The sequence below is a fragment of the Ceratotherium simum genome, chromosome 25 (assembly GCF_057802395.1).
Source record: "Ceratotherium simum simum isolate JZ-2026a chromosome 25, ASM5780239v1, whole genome shotgun sequence".
NCBI lineage: Eukaryota > Metazoa > Chordata > Mammalia > Perissodactyla > Rhinocerotidae > Ceratotherium > Ceratotherium simum.
This window is the reverse complement of record NC_141924.1, coordinates 4,854,447-4,877,614: the sequence shown is the minus strand read 5'-3', so window position 1 is coordinate 4,877,614 and position 23,168 is coordinate 4,854,447. Positions and strand designations below refer to the sequence as shown.

Here is a 23,168-nt window from a genome sequence, read left to right as displayed (position 1 = left end):
TTCTTGTCCTGTTGCTGCCACTGCTTGTCTGTGCATGCGTGTGGGCACATCACTAGTGGCCCCTCGGAGGGGTCTCATGGAGTTTGAACCAGAGTCCATCTGCTCTGAGAGGATCCCTCCAATGCAGATGGACCGAGAGGGAGGATGGGCTAAGGTGCCAGGAGCTGGATGCGACATAAAGTGAAGCAAAAAGGAGGCCTCAGAGTAGCAAATAGAAAACACCAACAAAAGCAAAAACAGACGAAGAAAGTAAGAAAGTAGTTGATGGAACAAAAAGTAAGAATCTTAGCTGAAATAATATATTTTGTGGTCCTTCCCAGATGTTTGATGCTACGAAACAAGCTTTTGTCTCTGGTAGCTGGAGTAATAAAAATGTCATGTAGTGGAAAGAACTATGACTTGGGAACCAGGTAGACCTGGACAAGAATCCTGGCTTGTCTCTCTGGATTTATTTCTCATCTTGAAAATTGGGATGATACTGCCCACTTTGCAGGATTATTGTGAGGATCTGTTATAATATATATGTATAGCACAGTGTTTTATGCATAGTAGATGCCATTTATTTAGCACCTCCTATTAAAAAGTAACTGGGCTGTAAGTGACTGAGCACCCACTTTTGTTTAATCTCCTGTCTTATAGAAAGCAATTGAAGCTGTTTCAAAAAGGTGATAATTTAAGTTTTGGGTGTCTGGGGAAAGGGATCCCAGGATCTCATTACAGTTTTTAGCAACCTGCAAGTAAGAGAAAATTCTCATATCCCATTGGAGTGGGTTTAGATATCTCCACAAATTCTCTGATACTCTGTCCTTCAAGAGGAGGAGGTTAATCCTCTCCCCTTGAGTGTGGGCTGAACTTAGTGACTTGCTTGTGAACAATAGAATATGGCGGAAGTGACAATGTGTGACTTCTGAGACTAGGTCATAAAAGGCATTGCAGCTTCCTCTTTGTTCTCTTTCTCGGATCACTCACTCTGACAAAGCCAAGCATCCACGTAGAGAGATCTGTGTATGAAGGAATTGACGCCTCCTGCCAGTAGCCGTGTGGTGAACCCTCTTGGAAGCGGATCCTCTCAGTCCCAGTCAAGCCTTCAGCCATGTGTGCAACTTCATAAGAGACCCTGAGCCAGAACCACCTCACTCAGCCATTCTCAGGCTCCTGACTTTCAGACGTGTGTGAGACCATAAATGTTATTGTTTTAAACTGCTTGGTTTTGGGGTAATTTGTTTTACAGCAATAGATCATTAATATACCAGTCTAAATTCTTCATGCTCTGGATTAAACCCGTATTCTATAACCTACTTCTTGAATAGTATCTTTTTTTTTTTCTTCTTTCTTTTTGTGAGGAGATCAGCCGTGTGCTAACATCTGCCAATCCTCCTCTTTTGTTTTGGCTGAGGAAGACTGGCCCTGGGCTAACATCCGTGTCCATTTTCCTGCACTTTATATGGGACGCCGCCACAGCATGGCTTGCCAAGCAGTGTGTCATTGTGCGCTGGGGATCCGAAGTGGCGAACCCCGGGCCGCCGCAGCGGGGCACGCGCACTTACCCGCTTGCGCCACTGGCCGGCCCCCTTGAATAGTATCTTAATCACTAAAATCCATAAAAAATTGTTTATGGTCATAAAATATCAGTATTAAGATGCTACTCAGCTATTCTCTGTGCAAGGTAATTCTTTTTCTTACCTATTTTAAATGTGTTTCATACCTTTTGTTTAATGCACTTATTTACATTGTTAACATTTATTTAACACTCACTTGCTGTGCTTAGAGTCTTTACAAGTCATGTTAAATTCTTTCTGGAACAAAGTAAGATATAAATACATTAAAAATTCTATTTTTGGCCTTTTCCTGGAGGTTTTAGTTTCCAACCCTTTAGTTACCTTGGTGATGTATCCAGACTCCCCTGTTAAAGTTTAGAGCCAGTGAGATTGGTTGTCCTACTCTATACCTCCACTGTCCATTAAGTAGCTACTAGCTACATGTGGCTATTTAAATTAATTAGAAATAAATAAGATAATAGTTCTGTTCCTTACTTGCAACAGCCACATTTTAAGTACTCAATAGCCCCATGTGGCTGGTGGCTGCCTTATTGGACAGTGCACATGTGGGGTATTTCAATCATTGCAGAAAGTTCTGCTGGATAGTACTGTTTATAATTTATTTTTTCTCTATAGGGAAGATTATGTTTTGGTTCTTGAGTGTTCATGAAATACTGTAACCCTTGGATACTACTTTCTATAATTCTTCTCATACTTAATCTGATACCTCATTGCTCTTCCCTGATAAACTTCTTAAATAAAGTGAGCATATCAAATTCACCGTATCAGTAGCATCCAGCATAGTGTCTAATAATTGTAGGTGCTTAACAAATTCTTGTGGAGTTGCTGCTATTATTCATTGTGCATGCTTGGTCTTTTTCTTCCATACTTATGCAGACAATTTTTTTTTTAGCTTCTGTCACTATGGCTTATTTTTCCTCTTTAATCTGTGTTTAGTCAAAATTGTTTTTCTGTTTACTTCCTTCAAGGTTTTCTACATCCTATTTAATAGTGCAGATATTTCCCTTTGTACTTCTGAATGCTTTTACCTTATAAACTGTATTTTCCTATATTTCCCTCCATACTTCTGAACCCTGTTACCTTATAAACTGTATTTTCCTTTTTTTTGGAAACACTTATTACATTCCAACATACTATGCCATTATTTGTAGTGGTTTCTTATTTCTTCTCTGTCTCCTTCCAGAATGGAAGTCCCATGAGGCAGAGATGTTTGGCTTTTTTGTAATTATCCTGTTTGAATAATGCTTTTTGAATTTGATGTCTTTCATTGGTTTGGGAAATTATCAGCTGGTATTTCTTCAAATATTGCTTCTCTTCCATTCTTTCCTTTCCTTCTAGGACTCCACTTACACATGTGGTAAACCTTTCATTATATTTTATGTGTCTCATAGGCTTCTTTCTGTATTTTCTATTCTCTCCGAGCTTCTGTTTGAAAATTTTCTACTAATCTACTTTCTAGTTCTCTAATCCTCTTTTCTGCTATGTCTAATCTGCTATCATCTGTTGTGTTCTTAGTTTCAGGAATTGTATTTTTGAGTTATTGTAGAATTTCTATTTGATTTTTTAAAACTAGATTACTCTGTTGAAATTCATTTTGTCATTTACCTTCTTAAGCTTATTAGTTATAGTTATTTTAAAGAATGTGCCTGATAACTTTCTATTGTCAGTTTTTATTTTCTTGTGTTTAGTTATTTGGTCCTATCTTTTTTATTGAAGGCTAAATGTTGTGTGTGAAAAACTGAGGCCATTTCCAGAAATATTCCCTTTGCAAAATTAAAGCCAAAATCAATGTAAAAACTATTTCTTTTAACAAATGGTGGTGGAACAACTTGATATCTAATTGGAATAAAATGAAACTTGACCCACACCTTGCACCATTCACAAACAATATTTCAACATGGATTATAGACCTGAACGTAAAAGCTAAAACTATAAAGTGTTAAGAAGAAAACATGGGAGAATATCTTTGTAACCTTGAGTATAGGCAAACGTTTCTTATCTAGGACACAGATAACACTAACCATGCAAGAAAAAATTGACTTTATCAAAATTAAAGACTTGTGCTCATCAAAAGACAGCATTAAGAAAATGAAAAGGCAAGCCATAGACTGAGAGAAAGTATTTGCAATACGTATATCTGACAAAGGACTTGTTTCAGAATATATAAATTGCTCCTGTAACTCAATAATAAAAAGACACCCAATTAAAAAATTGGGTAAAAGACTTCTATGCTTTACAAAGGAAGACATATGAATGCAAACATATGATAAAGTACTCAACATCATTAGTCATTAAGGAAATGCAAATTAAGACGAGTTACCACTTTATGCTTTTTAGGATGGCTGTTAAACAAAAAAAATTGAAAATAAGTGTTAGGATGTGGAGAAATTGGAACACTTGTTCATTGCTAGTGGGCATGTAAAGTGGTACAACTCCTATGGAAAACAGTTTGATGGTTCTCAAAAAGATGAACACAGACTATGACCCAGCAATTCCACTCCTGGTATATACCCAAGAGAATTGAAAGCAGGGACTCAAACAGATACTTGTATGCTAATGTCCATGGTAGCATTGTTCACAATAACCAAAAGATGAAAGCAAACCAGTGTCTATCAGCAGAGGAATGGATAAACAAAATGTGGTATATACGTAACAATGGAATATCATTTAGCCATAAAAAGGAATGGGGTACTGATATATGCTACAACATGTGTGAACCTTGAAAACATGCTAAGTGAAAGAAGCTAGATATAAAAGGACAAATATTATTTGATTCCACTTAGATGAAGTACTTAGAATAGGTAAATGCATAGAGACAGAAAGTATATTAGAGGTTACCAGGGATTGGGGGGAGGAGGAGGGAGAATTTATTGCTTAATGGTTACAGAGTTTCTATTTGGGGTATTAATAAAAAGCTTTGGAACTAGATAGTGATGATGGTTGCACAACATTGTGAATATAATTAAAGCCTCTGAATTCTACATTTAAAAATGGTCAGGGCCGGCCCGGTGGCTTAGCGGTTAAGTGCTTGCGCTCTGCTGCTGGCGGCCCGGGTTCGGATCCCGGGTGCACACCGACATACTGCTTCTCCGGCCATGCTGAGGCCGCGTCCCACATACAGCAACTAGAAAGATGTGCAACTATGACATACAACTATCTACTGGGGCTTTGGGGGGAAAAATAAATAAATAAAATTATTAAAAAAAAAAATAAAGAACTATTTAAAAATGGTCAAAATGGGGCCGGCCCCGTGGCTTGGTGGTTAAGTGCGTGCGCTCTGCTGCTGGCGGCCTGGGTTCGGATCCAGGGCGTGCACCGACGCACTGCTCCTCCAACCGTGGTGGGGCCGTGTCCCACATGCAGCAGCTAGAAGGATGTGCAGCTATGACATACAACTATTTCACTGGGGCTTTGGGGGGGGGGGAGGTCAAAATGGCAAATTTTATGTTAAAGAGATATTTTACCACTGTTAAAGAAATTAATACAGTCATACACTTGTCTTGACATGAGTACAGCCATGTTTGGCCGCTCCGTTGACCTACAGCCACCAGCACAAAAAGAAATATAAAAGCTGCTTTCTGCGTGGTGGGAACTGGCCCTTCTCTCACGGAGGGAGTTGCAAGTTGTAACATTTCAAGGCTCTTGGAGCGTCGTAGCACGGGATGGACTGGCCATCTGTGCCGGGCTGGGACGATAACCAAAGAGAACAATGCACGTACACAACTACTGGGCTGGGACGTTAGCCAGGGGGCTCAGTGCACGTACGCCACTGATAACCATTTTGTGCATGGGAACACTAAATGCGTGCTCTGCAAACTCTGTAATTGCTTACTCTGAAAATTACTGATGGTATAAAAACTGCTGGAAACTGAGACCCGGTGAGAGTTCCACCTGTGGAAGGGACACCTTGCCCAGGACGTGTGATCCTTGCCCAGCCGCGTTGATTGACAGGGCTCTCCCGGCAGTGGGGCGTGGATGTTGTGAGTAACTGATTTGATGTGAAGTAATTGATTTGATATGAAGTAATTGATTTGATGTGTTCTCTTTTCGGTCAACCTGGTGTTTCTCTTTCCGGTTGATTTGTGTCATTTCTCTTCAGCCGATGTGGGTGTTTTCCCTTCCCAGTCGGGCTGATGTTTTTTCCCTCTTAATATCTGATCTGTTTGCAGACTGTCGTCTTTACTATCCTCTATATAATAAAATATACCTTCAGTCCATTTGTTTGGAGTGGAAAGTGTCTTTTACATCTCCGATCGAATCCCCGAACCTCTCATAACAACACTGCATAACGATGTTTCAGTTAATGATGCACCCCATATACGATGGTGGTCCCATAAGATTAGTACCATTTGGCCTAGGTGTATAGTAGGCTATACCATCTAGGTATGTGTAAGTATACTCAATGATGTTTGCAGAATGATGAAATCCCTGTCATTAAGCAACACATGACTGTAATGTAATAGACCAAATTCCATCAAATTATGCACTTTAAATGGGTGAATTGTAGCTATGTTAATTATATCTCAATAAAGCTGTTATAAACAAATAAAACCATAATGAGATACCTCTGCATACCTATTAGAATGGCTAAAATTAAAATGACTAACAGCACCAGATTTTGGCGAGGATTTGGAGCAACTGGAATTCTCATACATTGCTGGTAAGAGTGTAAATGGTGCAACTGCTTTGGGAAACATTTTGGCAGTTTTTGTAAAGTTAAACATACAGGTGCCTATGAGCCCTAGGTATTTACCCAAGAGAAACAAGAACATACGTCCACAAAAGACTTGTAAAAGAATGCTCATAGCAGCTTTATTGATAATAGCCAAATATTAGAAACAACTCAGATGTCCATCAGTAGGAGAATAGCTAAAACTGCTTGGTAATTAAGATTAATGAACCACCAATACATGGAGCAACATGGATGAATCTCAAAAGCATACTGAGTGACAGAAGCTAGACGGAAAGAGTAGGTACTGGATGATTTTATTTTTATCGAGTTCTACATTGGCAAAGCCAATCAGTGGTGATACAGATCTGAACAGTGCTTGTCAAAAGAGGTTGGGGATTGACTGGAAAGGAGGTTGAGGGAATTTTCTAGAGTAAAGGAAATGTGCTATATTTGGGGATATTGATTGTGTGTGTGCATTTGTCACAACTCATTAACACTTATGATCTGTGTATTTCAGTATGTAAATTACGTCTCAATTTTCTGCATGTAAATTATTACCCTTCTTGCCACCCCACAGAAGAACTTATGTGAGCTAAATCTCAGCCAGCATGATTGAAGGACTTTGGGGAAATATCACTGGCCTTTTCTGCTCACTATTTGAGAGTTATCACTAGTAGAACAATATTTTTGAGTTGTAAAATTTGCTGTAAGAAAAGAGAGAATTGGGCATTGTATTTTCTAGTGTTCTTAGTATACTGGGAGCTAATTAGGTTTTGTTTCACAATTTTTATCTGTGCCAGATGGTGCTGTTTCCACAGCCAGAGATGAGCTGAGGTGATTGATATGTGAATGAATGAAATGCCTGAGACCAAATCTAGAAAAAAATGGAAGTAGTCTTCAAAGGATGAGGGAAGCGAATAGATGTGGCACTGGATATTTCAGCTCATTGGCCACTGAAGATTACAGTGTAAGGGTTCTTTTGGAATCTTGCATTGCAGGGATAGCCGCAGTATCTTATCATCTGACTGGTTTGGGACCTGAGATCTCCTTACTTGGAGGGGGAATTTATCTTAGCTTTTGTGACCTCTGAATAATACAGGGCTCCTAGTGAGTCTGTGTTGCAGAGTGACTGAAATAGTTTTTTTTTTTTTTAAACAATTTGTGTTTTGGGGGCTTTTTTCCATTTCCCCTTCTCTCCCCTGAAATGCACCGATATGAAATATTGATACCTTTTTGGACTCAGGCAGTGGGTTGCAGAGGAAAAAGGCTTTTCTGAGGCATAGTTCTGGTTTCAAATCCAAGAACAAAATGCCACTTACTAGCTGTCTGAATTGGCAAATATTTTAACTTCTCTGAGCCTCAGTTTTCACATTGGTAAAATGGGTATTATAATAATGCCTACCTTGTAGGGTTGATGTAGGTATTAGAGTGTGCTGTGTGTAGAGACTCTGGAATGGTGCCTAGTACATAGTTGGTGCCCAGCAAACCCCAGTGTTAACATTGCAGGCTCTAGTCAGAGTCAGGAGTGAAAAGAAATGAAATGTGTGGTCATTTTTGAGAATTTTGTGTATTTTAAAATAGTGCTTGTATAGTCTTTAATTTCACCGCCATTCCATGATCAGTTTCTTGTTTTAATAGGCTTTTGGAACTGTCTCTGGAACTTTAGAATAAGAAACATGTAATAACTCAGTGGAAGAAAAATGGTTTTTCAGATCCAAAAGATGTGGGCAGTAATTTCTGGCCAAAATTTTAATTCCTTGGTAGAAAGGTATTTTAGCAATATTAAATAATGTTAGAAAGCTATAAGAATTTCCAGTAAAAATGTGAGTACTTAAAAATAACTTAATGTTATGACTTGAGCAGAGGAATTTAGATTTTCTGTGGAATGACTGCTTTAGGAACTGACATTTAAAAAAACCATACTTGTATACTCTAAGGAAAAAGGAAATTGAAGCTTTTTGTTAGCTTTCATCCTAGTATTTTTGTTGGTTTGTTTACTTAGTTTTAAACTTTTGACAAATCAAAACCAATCAAATATATAATAAATGTTAATGCCTTTATGGAGGATGATAAACAGATAATTTAACAAGTGCCCTTGTATTTCACTTGCAAAATCAACAAATGTTCAAGTTTTGTCTTGTTCGCTCAAATTCCAAAACTTTAGTGATACTGTTAATGTCCTCTGTATTAGAACAAATTACCCCACAAGTTAGCAGCTTAAAACCACAAACATTTATTTTTTCACACAGTTTATGAGGGTCAGGAATCTGGAAGTTGCTTAGCTGAGGGGATCTGGCTTAGTGTGTTGCATGAGGTTGCAGTCTGCAGTCTTCTGAAGGCCTGACTGAGGCTAGAGGACCGGATTTCAAGCTCCTGGATTCTAAGCTCCTGGGTTCCAAGGTCAGGCACGTGGCTTTGGGCAAGAAGCTTGAGTTCCTCACCACTTGGACCCCTCCCGAGGGCTGCTCATGACAAGGCAGCTGGCAGCTGGCTTGTTCCAAAGCGAGTGATCCGAGAGAGTGCGCTTCACATGGAAGCTGGAGTGTCTTTATAATCTTGGAAATGACGTACCCTTACTATTGTGTATTCTAATGGTCATGGGAGGGGTGACTACAGGAGGGGTCACACAAAAGGGTGTGAATACCGGGAGGGGGAGATCATGGTGGGGGGACTCTTTGTTTCACTTTCCTATCCCATTCCTCCCTCCTTACTTCATAAATGGTATGCTGTGTGAAGTATGTATGCTATATGCTCTGCAGTTTGCACTTTCTATTTACATTATGTTTTTGAGTGCTACCAGTTTTCACACACAGAGCTAGATCATTAACATCAACTGTTTTGTACTGTCATAAGAATACATCATAATTTATCTACCTTTTTTCTTACTGATGGGTATTTGGATTATCTTGAATTTTTGGTAATTCAAACAGCACTGCAGAGACCATCTTTATAAACATGTCTCCATGTATACCTGAGCCTTTGTTGTTTTCCCAAGAGCAGAATCGGAGGTAAGGACTTAGGTGAAGTAACTTAATTGGCGGTGACCCTCAGCAATCAGGAGTGTGGGAGAGGAAAGCTAGGCGTGGAAGGAGAGACAGCCAATGTCTGGATGCCTTACTGAGCTGGTAACTGTTGTGGGCTACTGGGGCTCAGTCTCACTGGGTGTCCCTGAGGAATGCATCTCTGAATTGTCCGAATGTATGGCTGGGTAATTTATCTATTAACCTGTTCCCTTTTGTTTGAGAATTGCCCTGGGGTCTTTAACTAGATGGACCAAGGGTGTGGAGTGAGGGGGACAGTGAGCATTTGTTAGCCTGCTCTTTTCCTTAGACCCCCTCTTGCCTGATACTGTCCACTCTGCCCCTGACTCTTCAAGGTTGTAGCTAGTTAGAGTCTAGAAGAAAAGAGCTAGACAAGAGTGTTAGTGCACCGAGCTACAGTCTCCACTGCTACAGCCTATCCTGAGGCTGTAATTGGTAATAATCATCTCCCTTCTGCACACTCCATTCTAGATTTCCCTTACTTTTTGCCAGCAGTTTAGCTAGGCTCTGATGCTAAGGGGTCTGAGCCCTTGGTTGCCTTTCTCTTGTCAGTCTGTGGTTGCTGCAATTGCCAGATTATGGTTTTCCCTAGACATGGAAGTACCAAGAGAAGTCCCATCAAATTCCCCAGTTCCAGATCTACCCCTCCCTGCCCCCATCTTTTAGTAGCAGCCCTGGCTCTTCTTGATAATCAGAGTCAGTTACTCCTACCAGTGTAGTAACTACTTGCTTCGCCTGCAAGTCTACTGGCTTGAGGATCCCAAAGTGACCATTCTGTAGATCTAGTTTAAGGTACAGTAGATCCCTTTCTGTGCTCCCTGATGGAGGCCTTCTTCCTCTCAGACATAGGACTTAGTCCAGCACAGTCTAGAGTTTCGGGTTGGGAAGCACAGGTTCTGCAGGTGAGTCCCTAGGAGTGGTGAGGAAAGGGGCCAGTTTTTCTTAGGATTAGTTTTTCTCTTTGAACCTTTAGTTTGCTGGCTCATCTTGAGTGAGAGATTTGTTATACAGCAGTCCCCCCTTATCTGCAGGGGCTATGTTCCAAGATGCCCTAGTGGATGCCTGAAACCACTGGATGGTACTGAACCCTATATATACTATGTTTTTTCCTAGACATACATACCTATGATAAAGTTTAATTTATAAATTAAGCACGGCAAGGAATTAGCAACAATAACTAATAATAAAATAGAACCGTATAACAATATACTGTCATAAAAGTTACTGTAGATCTTAGCAACCTCAGCAAACCATTTTTTTTCCTTAGTAAGTTGAGAACTTTCACCTTTTCATTAAAGGAAGCACTTTACAGCTTCTCTTTGGCATATCCGAATTGCCAGCATCACTACTCTTCTGCTTGGGGGCCATATTAAGTAAAAGAAGGGTGACTTGAACACAAGCACTGTGATACCATGATAGTCCGTCTGGTCACCAAGGTGGCTACTAAGTGACTCATGGCCGGGTAGCATATACAGTGTGGATCCACTGGACAAAGGGATGATTCACCTCCCGGCAGGATGGAGCATGACAGCATGAGATTTCATCACACTACTCAGAATGGCATGCAATTTAAAACTTAAGAATTGTTTATTTCTGGAATTTTCCATTTAATATTTTCAGACTGTGGTTGACCAAGGGTAACTTAAACCGTGGAAAGCGAAACCGCGGATAAGGGGAGACTACTGTGTTTTCTCTCTCTCTAGGCGCACTCCTCCCTGTATAATGGCTTTACATTTTCCTCCACCTATTTCCCCAGTGGCCTAAAATCAGATCTTCTGTTGGTGATATATGTCATAGTGATGTTGGAGGTATTGTGTATCTGGTCACTAAGCTGGCCTGTGTCTTTGACCAGGTCCTGTTTGTGAAGCTCTCTTGGCTTCCTCCTGATGTTGGAGGTGCATAGCTTTACATGTAACCTCTGCATAGGGCTGCATTGAGTGTAGCTCTTTTCCTCCCCCTTCAGATGCAGGGGAGACCTGTCCCAGCACTGAGTTTCACGTAGTGGCTGTGATCGCCACAAGGTGTAGGGGGCTTTCAGTTCTCATGATCCTGCCAGAGTTGAATTGCAGATAGCCACTGCCCATTCTGAACATGTTCTACTCTTTGGTTTTATGCATGATTATAGCTGAGCGTTTCCATTCAGTTTTTGGTGCATGGAGAGATTTACTTTGTTTTAAAGTGGATATATATATTTATAATTTTAAAAAATAATCATATGATTACCTTGTTTGAAATGGAGGGGAGATGTTTAAAGCGTGAACTCCTTCCTCACTGCACTTTTCATTTCATAATGAACTACCCTTTTACATGTCTTTCTCCCAACTTGATCGCGACTTTGTTGAGGGCCAGGACTGTCTTCTTTATGGTATTTTCTAGCACAGCTCCTGGTCCATTTTGGGTGCTCAGTACATGTTGAACTGAATAGAGCAATGAGGAGCCAATGGCTGTAACGAGAAAATCACTTCTTAGCGCTGACACAGCCGGTCAATAATGATTGCTCTAATTACTCAAAAGCTATTAATTCAGTTTACTTACTTTCATTTATTTAATCATTTCACATATGCTATGTATCTTGCTCTGCGTTTAGTGCTACAACTATAGTTGATACAGCATAAGTAACTATATCTCTTCTAACCACTAAAGTTTAAGAATAGCTCAAATGCTGTAATATTAAATTTATGAATATAAATGTCTTATGCCTCCATTCCTTTGCTTATATATACATTCCTAATTTTCCATCAAGATTTAGTTACCATTTAACTCCCCACTGAAAGCCTTCTTTGACCCTCTAGATGCCTCTGCCCTTTGTTCCCTTTGGCGCTCTATGCTTACCTGTTTCAAAGAACTTCTCGGAGAATATTAGAGTCACTTAATCACCTACCAGTCCCACTAGAATGAGAGCAACATGAGGGCAGGATTCTTATTTACCTCTGTATTCTCAGTATCTACTTTAAGACATAGCACATTATGAGCACTTGATAGTATTTTTATTATTTCCTTGAATATTTAATATTTCTTGAGTCATTAAATATAAAGTGAGAGCATAGAGGAAAGACTCTAGTAGGGAAGGTATAGAAAAATTATCAACTATGACAGATGACTATGATTTCAAGAGGTAGAAAATGTCTTGGTATTCCTAATTGCTTGTATAACTATATTGACTAACTTTCATGAAGAAAGGGAATAGATTGAGCACTTTATAGGTCAACATACTACAGAACTCAAAAATAAACCTATTCATTTGTGTGTATACACACATTCACATAGGTTTTCCCCAAACATTACTGAACTCTGGCCTGAAAGAGTCTTTGATGCATGAAAAACAAAAAAACAAAAAATGAAACAAAACAAAAAACCCACACAAGTTGTCAGTTTAGCTAAGGATGCCATATGGCATCTTGACTCAACCATGATTCAGATCAACTCTGTTGAGAGAGAACATCAATTAAGTTACACTATAAAAAGAACTTTTCAGAGTGTGATGATAATTTCCTTTATTTTTACCTATGCCGTGAGCTGGAATACCACATGGAACTGTTTGGTAAGGTGTTCTGACTCAACTTCAAAATACAGATGTGGTCAGGGTGAGCTACCCCTCACATTCAATTATCTTAAATGGACAAAGTAGACAGGAAAAAGTTTGAGCCAGCAAATCAAAATAAATAAGGTTAGAATTGTGACCAACAGTACCCTCAGAAGAGCGTTTCTTAGGTCTTTCATTCTTCTAGTCTTTTGTAGTGGTCCTTGGACCCAAGGGCATGGTAACTGGACTGTGAGCAAGGACACTTACTCCAAGTCAAAGGAACCCTGGGACTAACTCTAGGCTGAGTCAACCTTTCTGATGGCCACAAGCTTAGAGAAGTCATATTAGAGTTAAGATGATTTGTAAGCAAGCGATCCTCTCATTGTAGCCATTGAGGAGTGTATATATATAGTGCTTAGAAAAGTGCATGGCACATAATAAGCACCATTTAAGTGTTAGTGACTATCATCATCATTGCGAATATTATAAAACTTTATCAAAAGACATTAAAGAAAACTTAAATGGTAATATGTCCCACTACGTGATAGGAAAGCCCATAAGTGTAAAGACATCAATTCTCCCCCAAATTGATCTGTGGTTTCAGTGCCATTCAAAATAAAATCTCAACAGGGTTTTTGCTGGAAATTCACAAGCTGATTTTCTAATTTATATGGGAAACTCCTAGGTTTTCTATTATTCCCTGACTCCTTTAAGGCTTTGTATGAATCCTTTTCTGACTCCTCAGCTTTTAAAACCCTTCCCATATGCTGTCAGCAAAATTACATATGCCCTCAACTTCTCTGAACGTTCCTTTCATCTTCTTGATCTCACTGAAATATGGCTGAGGACATGCCTTTCCCAGAAGGTCTTCAAAGTGGGAAGCTGTTTTCTCCTGTATCTAGTGTACTGTTTGGCTTGAAGATGTATAGGTATTCTCCTTGATTGTCATTGCTGCTTTCAGACCTTTTCCCTCCGTAACCTCTCCAACTTTTCATCTCATACTCTCAGAGTATACCACGTATATAATCTCTTTGGCTGTTAAGAGAGATCTGTGGGTCACTCCACCTCATTCCTTGAGGAATTTAGCTCTAGTTCACTGTTAACTGCATTAATTCTCTTCTCTTACATCTTGGTTATTTCAGTATTTGTGTAGATTATCCTTTCATTAGTCTGGCCTTTTATTTCCTTAACTTTCTGTCCTTTAGTGAGCTTGACCTCCAGCCCATCTAAGCACACGTTGCCATGCGCTACCCAGGCCTTATCATTAACTGTAGCTGCATTCTCTCCACAATCTTAATTTCAGGAGTCCCACTCTGGCCACCCATTTCATCTTTTCTCTCTAGGTCCGCTCCTCCAACAAGTCTTCAACCCCACCAGGACCTACAGTCTATTGATCTGTGACTTCCTACTTTTTGTCCTTTTTGTTCCTCACGTTCACATTTCCCTTCTTAATCCAGTTTAGACCTATGGATCAGTAATAAAAGCATTTCCCTGCATACATCCTCAATTCTCTTGCCTCTTCTTTTAACTTTGTTATACTTTCCTGGTAAAAGTCCAGCTCTAGTTAAATCTAGCTTGCTGTTTCCTTTTTGCCTGCACCCAAATAACTGAACAAGGGTAGAGAAAAGCTTAAACCATAATGATTGGTCTTTCTTTAATTTTTTTTTTTTTTTTTGTGAGGAACATCAACCCAGAGCTAACATCCGACACCAGTCCTCCTCTTTTTGCCGAGGAAGACTGGCCTTGGGCTAACATCCATGCCCATCTTCCTCCACTTTATGTGGGACACCTCTATAGCGTGACTTGACAATCGGTGCATCGGTGCGCGCCCAGGATGCGAACCTGCAAACTCTTGGGCCGCCGAAGCGGAGCGCGTGCACTTAACCATTGTGCTGCCGGGCCAGCATGATTGGTCTTTCTTTAAATTGATGATCACTAACCTCGGGTAGGCATTTAGTGCTGCCTGGCAATCCTGCTGTATTTCCCTAGTTCATTTAATCTCCTGCCTTCTTGGTCAACTGTTTTATGCCTTTTGTTCTCCTTGTCTTCAGTGCCTCTCCCTCATCCTCATTCTCAGCTTCCTATTTTACTTGGAAAATAGGAGCAACCAGAAGATAATTTCCAGGAACTCCCATCACTCTCTCTACCCAGCTACCTGTGTCTGTGCCTGTAATCTGCCTTCCTTTGTGTTACTGTGGATGAACTGTTTTGCTCCGAATGCTAGGCCCCCTCAGATCTGCACTAAATTCCACTCCCTTTTGTATTCTTTCCTCCAACAATTCTCTTTTTTCCCCCCTCCTTTTGTTAAATCACCAATTTTACTTTTTCTCTTGGATTATTTCATCAGTTTATAGATCTGCTAGAATTTTTCCCACCCTAAGAAAAATCTCTCCCTCATCTCCCCGAGCCGTGATCTCATTTTTCTTCTCCCCTTCTCCGAAGAGTTTTTTGTATTCAGCTACTGCATTTTCTCTTTTCTGTTGAACCCATTCCACCTTGCTAAATCCAGTGGTCTTCATCTTAAATCCTTATCTTATTTGACCTATCAGCTGCATTTGATGTGGTTCATCACTTCTTTCTCCTTGAAACACTTTCTTCACTTGGCTTCCAGAACACTACCCTCTTCTGATTCTCCTCCTACCTTATTGGCTGTTCTTCCTCAGGTCCCAGAGCTCAGTCCTGAGACCTCTTATCTCTCTAGGTTACCTGTGCTTACTCCTGTGGTGACCTCATTCAGTCTTGTGGCTTTAATACTTTCCATTTGCTGGTGACTGTAACATTTTTTTTAGCTGGACTTTTCTCCTGAACTCCAGACTTGTACGTTCATCTGCCTACTCCACATTTCCGATTGTATTTCTAATAGGCACCTCAAATTTAACAAATCTCAAACTGAACTCTTGATTCCCCTATCCTCCAAATATCTTCATGTCAGTCTTTGCCATTTCAGTAAACAGCATGTCTGTTTATTGTTTAGGCCAAAGTTAGGAGTCATCCTTGACTCCTCTTTCTAAAATACCCCTCATAGCAATTTATCATCAGATCTTATGGGCTCTACCTTCAAAATTTGTCCATAATCTGATCTCCGCTTACCATTTCTGCTGCTGCCACTTTTTTCCCAAGAATAGCTTCCTAACTGGTTCCTGGAGTCTTCTCTTTCTCCCCCTACGATCAGTTCTTTACAGAGAAGCCAAAGGGATCCTTTAAAAATGAAAGTCAGATGATGTCACTCCTCTAGTCAGAACCTTCCATGGCTTCACATCAGGATAAAAGCTGAAGTCCTTTCGTGGCCTACGGAGCCTGTGCAGTTTGGCTCCGTCTTACCTCTGACTCACAGTACACTTCCATTCCCTTGTCGGCCTTCTTCTAAGCTAGCACTCCGCTTTTCCCGTGACATCCCAGATATGCCGTTGCCTTCCAGCCAAGCTCTTCTCCCAGAAAGGTGCATAGTTTGCTTCCTCACCTTCTTTACTGCTATGCTCAAATACCACTTTTTGTTTTTTTTTATGAGGAAGATCAGCCCTGAGGTAACATCCGTGCCAATCCTCCTCTTTTTGCTGAGGAAGACCGGCTCTGAGCTAACATCTGTTGCCAATCCTCCTCCTTTTTTTTTTTTTTTTTTTGCTCCAAAGCCCCGGTAGATAGTTGTATGTCATAGTTGCACATCCTTCCAGTTGCTGTACGTGGGACGCTGCCTCAGCATGGCCAGAGAAGTGGTGTGTTGGTGTGTGCCCGGGATCCGAACCTGGGCCGACAGCAGCGGAGCGCACGCACTTAACCGCTAAGCCATGGGGCTGGCCCCCCACTTTTTAAATAAGGTTTTTAATAAGGTCTTATATACAGATCTGTCTCTACCTAAGAATATAGAGACATTCTCTATATATTTTCTTCCAAAGTTTTATAGTTTTGCCTAACATATATTCCTAAATCCATCTGGAGTTACTTTTTTAGTAGAGTTATAAGTAGGGATGCAATTCGATTTTTTCCCCTATGGATGACAATTTTTTTATTTTTATTTTTTTGTGAGGAAGATCAGCCCTGAGCTAACATCTGCCAATCCTCCTCTGTTTTTGCTGAGGAAGACTGGCCCTGGGCTAACGTCCATGCCCATCTTCCTCCATTTTATATGGGACGCCACCACAGCATGGCTTGACAGGCGGTGCGTGGATGTGCGCCCCAGATCAAAACTGGCGAACCCTGGGCTGCTGCAGCGGAAGCGCGCGCACTTAACCGCTTGCGCCACCGCACCGGCCCCAGGATGACAATTTTTATAGCACCTGGTGTAGAACAGTCCAGCCTTCCCGTACAGATCTCTAGTGACATTTATCAAGTTTCCCCATAGACATAGTTCTGTTTCTGGACAGTCTATCCAATGGTTTATTTTTCCACCTCTGTGCAATTTCACCTTCTGTTAGCTTCCTTCACTTGGTGTAGTGCATTTGAGATTCTGTCTGTTCTGATGAAAGATGTACTTTGACTGTGGCGAGGACAATGGGAAAGGGGGAAGCATGTGATTTTTTGGGGGATAGGAAGAGAACGGATACGTTTGGAACCCTTTAAAGCAAGAGTTGCCAAGCTGTCGTCTGTGGGCCAATTCTGACCCACTACTTGTTTTTTTTTTTTTTGATGGCCTTTGAGTTAAGAATGGTTTTTACATTTTTAAATGGTTGGTGAAAAAGAAATAAATAAAATTTTGTGACACTTGAAAATTATATAAACTTTAAATTTCAGTCCACAAAAAGAGTTTTATTAGAACACAGCCATGTTCATTGGTTTAGATGTTGCTTATGGCTGCTTTTGCGCTACAGCGGCAGAGTTGAGAAGTTGTGACAGAGGTTACTCTGTGTGTCAGAGATTACTCAACTCAGAAGTTGAGACAGAGATCTCAAAGCCTAACATATTTACTCTCTGCCTTTTTACAGAAAAAGTTTGCCAGCCTTGCAAAATGGATTTGTCTGGGCTGTCAGGGACAGCTTGAGAGTCCTGGATGTGACAGAAGAGGGGAAAAGAATGCAAAAAGGAGAGTTTTGAGGTCTGCAAAGATGAATTTCAAAACTTTGCCCTAGGCTGTCTCTGGCAGGAGATAGAAATGTTTTTATTTTCTGTTTTTGTTCAGTCCAGCCCAGTAAAATCAGTAAGCAGAGTTTATGGTTTTAAATAACAACTAGTGATTGTTATTTTAATCTCTGAACTTTGTGTGTATTTGAGTAGTTTTTCTTAGTGACAGTGGTTAAACCACTCTAAACCACATATGCCAGTTTTTAATTAGATCTAAGGTATTAGAATAAATCTTTTAACAAGTATGAAAGTCTTAGTCGTGGCATTACAGTGACTAGCATTTAGTGTCCTTTTCAGTGGGAGGTCCCACCTGATGAAGTAACTGTAAAATATGTGTACCTATAGGATATGAGACCTAGGTAACCTGTTACATAAAACCACAGGTAGTTTTCTTTAATTTTACTCAAATAGGACTTGCCAAGATTAAACCTACAGATCTGTTCAAACTTGAAGGAAATGAAATTCTACCTTTTGTATAATTCAAAGGCTTTTTTTTCATTCTGTAATGTAACATTTCATTTATACGTTGTCCTTAGGGTATGCATTCCTATCTAATAGGAATGTCTAACGGTTGAATTTTAATTGTCCTTGTAAGTACTTTCTGCCTTCTGTGAATGAAGTAGCTAAGCCTTTTAAAGTCTTTGTGAATATTTTGTGTTAGTTTGGTTAAAGCAGAAATGACAGCAATTTTTATTATTAATAACATTTGTAATATAGGAACGATTGACTGATCTTTACTAGCTATTTCACTGTCGTTAATCATTACACATATTTAGCTCTATTGTCTTGACAGTGAACATAGAATTTGTGGACAGAGTTCGTTAGGACTACTTTGGATCTGTAATGCCAAATAGCTTTCTTTCAAGGTTATAGAGAAGGTAAAGAAGTATAGAAGAGAGTTAAATGCTTTCATAGTGTTTACTGTTAGTGAATAAAATCTATAGCTATTTATTATATGGCTCTAGAGGAAAGGGTTTTTTTCTCTTAGCCTTTATAGAGGGATACAGATGTCTAAGAAATAGTCTCTGCTCTCAAGAGGTTTAAAATATAGTTAATCAGGTTACAGCTCATCTTCCCTCCCTCTCCCCCTAAGCTTATCCATTGTATCATTTAGTGGGAAAGGAGAAATAAGAAGTTTGTTAAATATCAATCATAAGATACCTACATCTTAAAATGTAACCATTTTTCAAGTTTTTGAGTTCAAGATACGTGGATTTCTTAACGAGAATGGAAGAGTTGACCTGATGCCCCTTTTTCCAGTTACTGCTGCAAAGTGCACTAATTCACTGCTCACATACATCAGGCCTAGTACCTGACTAAGGCACGTGCTCAGTAGGTGTTTGGATTACATACCTAGTCTGTGAAGCAATCAGATCCACGCTGAGTATGCAGGTAGTCTCACCACTGTTTTAAACTTGAACAAACAGAGTTAGTGTTATGCCAGTTCTGGGCCCTGAAGACACAGAAAAAAATTATAGGCTCTATTTTTCCGGGATCTAGAGTCTAGCTGGGGAGATAGATGGATAAGTGAATATAATCTGATCTGGATAAGTGTTATTCCAGTCTTATGGACTGAGTTCCAGTGGACCATAGAGATGGGAGCTGATTCACCTGGGGTAGAGGAGGAGTTTCACCAGGGCTGAGTTTTCAAAAGGCCTAAAAGGAGACGCAAGATTCTTCCAGCAGAGAGTTGGGTGGGGATGGTGTGGAAGGGGCATTCTGGTAGAGGGCATATGTTTGAGCAGACACAGAACATTAGTGCTTAGTGTTTTAGGAATCCTTGGGTGTGCAGCCTGGGGAGAGCAAATGACAGTGATCACAATCCGAATTTATTTTCTCTTTATACTGCAAATGTGAATTATTGTGTGCTGAATAGATGCTGCCATGATTGCTGTTTAGTAGCTATTAATAGTTATTTGTATTTCAGGAATATTTTGATTGGCCTTAGCTCAGTGAAACATTTTTCCTTTGGTTAAAAGTGTAATAAAGGAGAAAGGCATGATGCATATGTGACAAATTAACATGTAACTTTGGGAATTATTTACAGATAGTTCATGACTTATTAATTGTTCTATTGGAGGATCAGTTATCCAGTTGGAGTATCAATTGGTTTGGAGTATCACTTATCCAGTTTTCCTAAGAACAATGCTTTTATCTTGTTTAGTCTACCATAGTTTGATTCCAAAGCTTTTGCTGTGCTAGATATCAGTTTTGAGTAAAACAGATGTTAGGATTTCAAAGAGTGACATCAGGGAATACCATTCACATAGGAAGGTGGTGCCCATGTGCGGCGTAGCTTGCAGAGAACCAACTGAAAGAAATCATATTGATTTCTTTTTTTTTTTGGTGAGGAAGGTTAGCCCTGAGCTAACATCTGTTGCCAATCCCTCTTCTTTTTGCTGACGAAGATTGGCCCTGGGCTAACATCCGTGCCCATCTTCCTCTACTTTATATGTGGGATGCCTGCCACAGCATGGCTTGATAAGTGGTGCCTAGGTCCACACCTGGGATCCGAACCTCTGAACCCTGGGCTGCCGAAGTGGAGCATACAAACTTAACCACTATGCCACCGGGCCGGCGCCTATAGTGACTTCTTTATCACAGGTGTAAATACACATTTCTTAGCTATCTTAGTAGGAAAAAAGAGGCTTTATTGTAGATGATTCAAGTTGTATAGTTCTTTTATTTGGCTGTACGATTGATTAATAAATGTCATCAAAACTTTATGCTGGTGTTGCAGATATATGCAATTAGATTTATTCTTTGTTGTAGAAATAGTGATCACTCCTGGCATTCTTCAGAATGTTTTAAACTATTGGGTATTTTCTTAGCATGTTAATGTCTGCATTATTTGGTACTCTTTTTAAAACTATCTTGAGAGTGTTAGTGAATATTCTTTTTATGGCATATCATCACTGAAAGTGGCTTACCTACTTAATTGTTTAATACAATTATTGAGGGACGATTAATGCTGTACCCTTGAACTTTCACTTTTGAATTTGGTCACTGAGACACTGAGACAAAGCTTCATGATCCACATTTAGAGAGGGCTGATGGGGGAGATACGGCAAATTATTTTATGTGTGATTTCCCAATTTTCAATTGATTAATTTACACTCTGCCTCTTTCCCAAAACAAATTTGAAGTGTCTTAAAAAATAAATACAGTTAAATAAAATAGGATCAGGGAAGAAACTGGAGAGAAGGGAAAAGCCAGATAGGAAAAATAAGGTTAGTACTCAAAGTCATGCCATGGGATTCACAGTGTTAAAGAGGGTCATAGATTTGACTGCAGACTTCTTAAACACCCAGACAGAGAGGAAAACATGATAAATAATGTGATTTATATTATCTATCCATACAATAAAAACCCATCGCTTGCAGTACAAGTACTCATGTCCTGAAGCTCAAGGAGAGAAGTGTCTGCTCTGGGCTCTGGGAAAGGAGAGATTTGTAAAGTGTCTCCACCAGCCCCTCAGCAAGGACAGTAACTTGGGGTGATTCTGTGTCAGGAGTTCTGTATAAATATGCAGCTGCCTGGTGGTATGGCTTAATCCAGGGGTGAAATGGAGGATTCCACAACGAGAACAAAAGGAGAAAATTCATATGGCCAGAACTAGTCTGTGAGAATCTCTTAAATTGTCCAGTATAGCAATTTTCCTCCTAATAGTAAAACAGATTGCTGTTTCTTTAGAGGTGCTGTTTCTTTAGAGGTTTCGCAGAATGAGGAAGTTGGCTTGCATTTAGGTGCCATGTTGCACCAAAAAATTCTTAACTTCACAGCTCTGTAATGATAGCTAGTGCAGGCAGTGCTCCTGGCATGAGAGGCGTGTGGGAACTGAGATGTCCAGGGGGGACAGCCACAGGTTCATTTTCTCCTCTGGGCAGGCACTCTTCGTGGAAGAGTGCTCTCTCTGGAGTGTCCTCTGTCTGTCTGTCTCTCTCTGTTTTCCCCCGGCTCCGAGTCTCTGTCGTTGAATATATATAAGCTCAGAGCACGTGTGGCTTCTCTGTGTCCAGAAAATGGATAGTATGTTTGCCCCCCAGGCAATCCTTCATGAATAGGTTTCTCATAATTGTACTTTAGGTACATATTGGGTGACAGAGAGCATGGTTATATTCTCTATCTAGAACGTGAAATATAAATGTTCTGTTTTGATTTAGGGCAAATCCATAGGTATAAACAGTCACCTTAAATTGGGATTTGGATTGTCATTGGGAGTGGAAATACTGAAGTCAGACTGTTTCGGTTGGAATTGCGGCTCTGCCAGTTATTAGCTGAGCCTTACAGGCAAGTTACTTAAACTTCTCTCTACTTCAGTTATTTTTAAAGTGGAGATGACAGTATTGGTTTTATAAGGTTAACGCAAAGATTAGATGAGATAATACAGGTAAAGGTTGGTAAGAACAGTGCCTGGCTGAGCCTCAACATGTGTAGCTCTTTTATTTTGTGTTGTAAATTAAGGAGCTGGAACAGACAGGCCTAGCCCACCTCCCCACAGAAATAAATACAAGCAGTGTTCTGAACAGGACATTTGGAAATTAGATTCTTTTTTTCTGGTTTGTAACAATTTTATCCTTTTTCAGAGAAACAGCGCCCAGGACTATCTTCCAAAGAGTCCTGGATATCTTAAAGAAATCTTCTCATGCTGTTGAGCTGGCCTGCAGAGATCCGTCCCAAGTGGAACATCTGGCTTCCAGTCTGCAGTTAATAACAGAATGCTTCAGGTGTCTCCGAAATGCTTGTATAGAGTGTTCTGTGAACCAAAATTCAATCAGGTAGTATTCTTTGTAGTTACATATATACCTTTGATTATATTTCTTTGTATATGTGCATGCTGGTTCTTTCATATTGGTTTATCCAATAGCAATCGTTTTGGCATTACAGTGTCATCCATTGTTGTTACAAGACTATCTTTACATCTCCAGGGGAGAAGTACTCTGCGGGTCTTACCATTGGAGACTCTTAGACTAGTATATAATGGTACAACATGTTTAACGTTAGGGTTTGGTTAGGTTTCTTATTTGTATTTATAGTATGTTTTGAAGTATTTGGTTTTCTACATAGCACAGGGATTTGAACTTAATTTTAATTCTTTGATCCTAGATTCTGCCTGCCTAAATGCATATGCAGTTCTGGACCTCACTTTTCTTAGTTATAAATGTTTGGTTAGTTTTGGTGTTTTAGTTATCCTTTGTTTACTTTGAACAAAGAGCATGTTTTGTAAATTTCTAAGATGACCTCTTAGGATTTCCTTAAGATTGTATAAAGTTGCAGGCTCTACTTTACCTATTTTATAATGTGCACATTTTTAAAAG

The 23,168-nt window shown here is 39.8% G+C and overlaps 1 protein-coding gene across 2 annotated transcripts in view; it reads left to right on the top strand.

Moving 5' to 3' along the window:
- Positions 1–23,168, top strand: part of ATXN10 (ataxin 10) — a 186,043-nt gene that overhangs the window by 2,877 nt on the left and 159,998 nt on the right. For both annotated transcript variants that reach the window (XR_015556327.1, XM_087448747.1), the window contains exon 2: positions 22,437–22,628. Coding sequence is in view for 1 of the 2 variants with exons in the window: in XM_087448747.1 (XP_087304873.1) it covers positions 22,437–22,628 (192 nt within the window). In the remaining variant the exon portion in view is untranslated. The remainder of the gene's footprint in view (positions 1–22,436; positions 22,629–23,168) is intronic.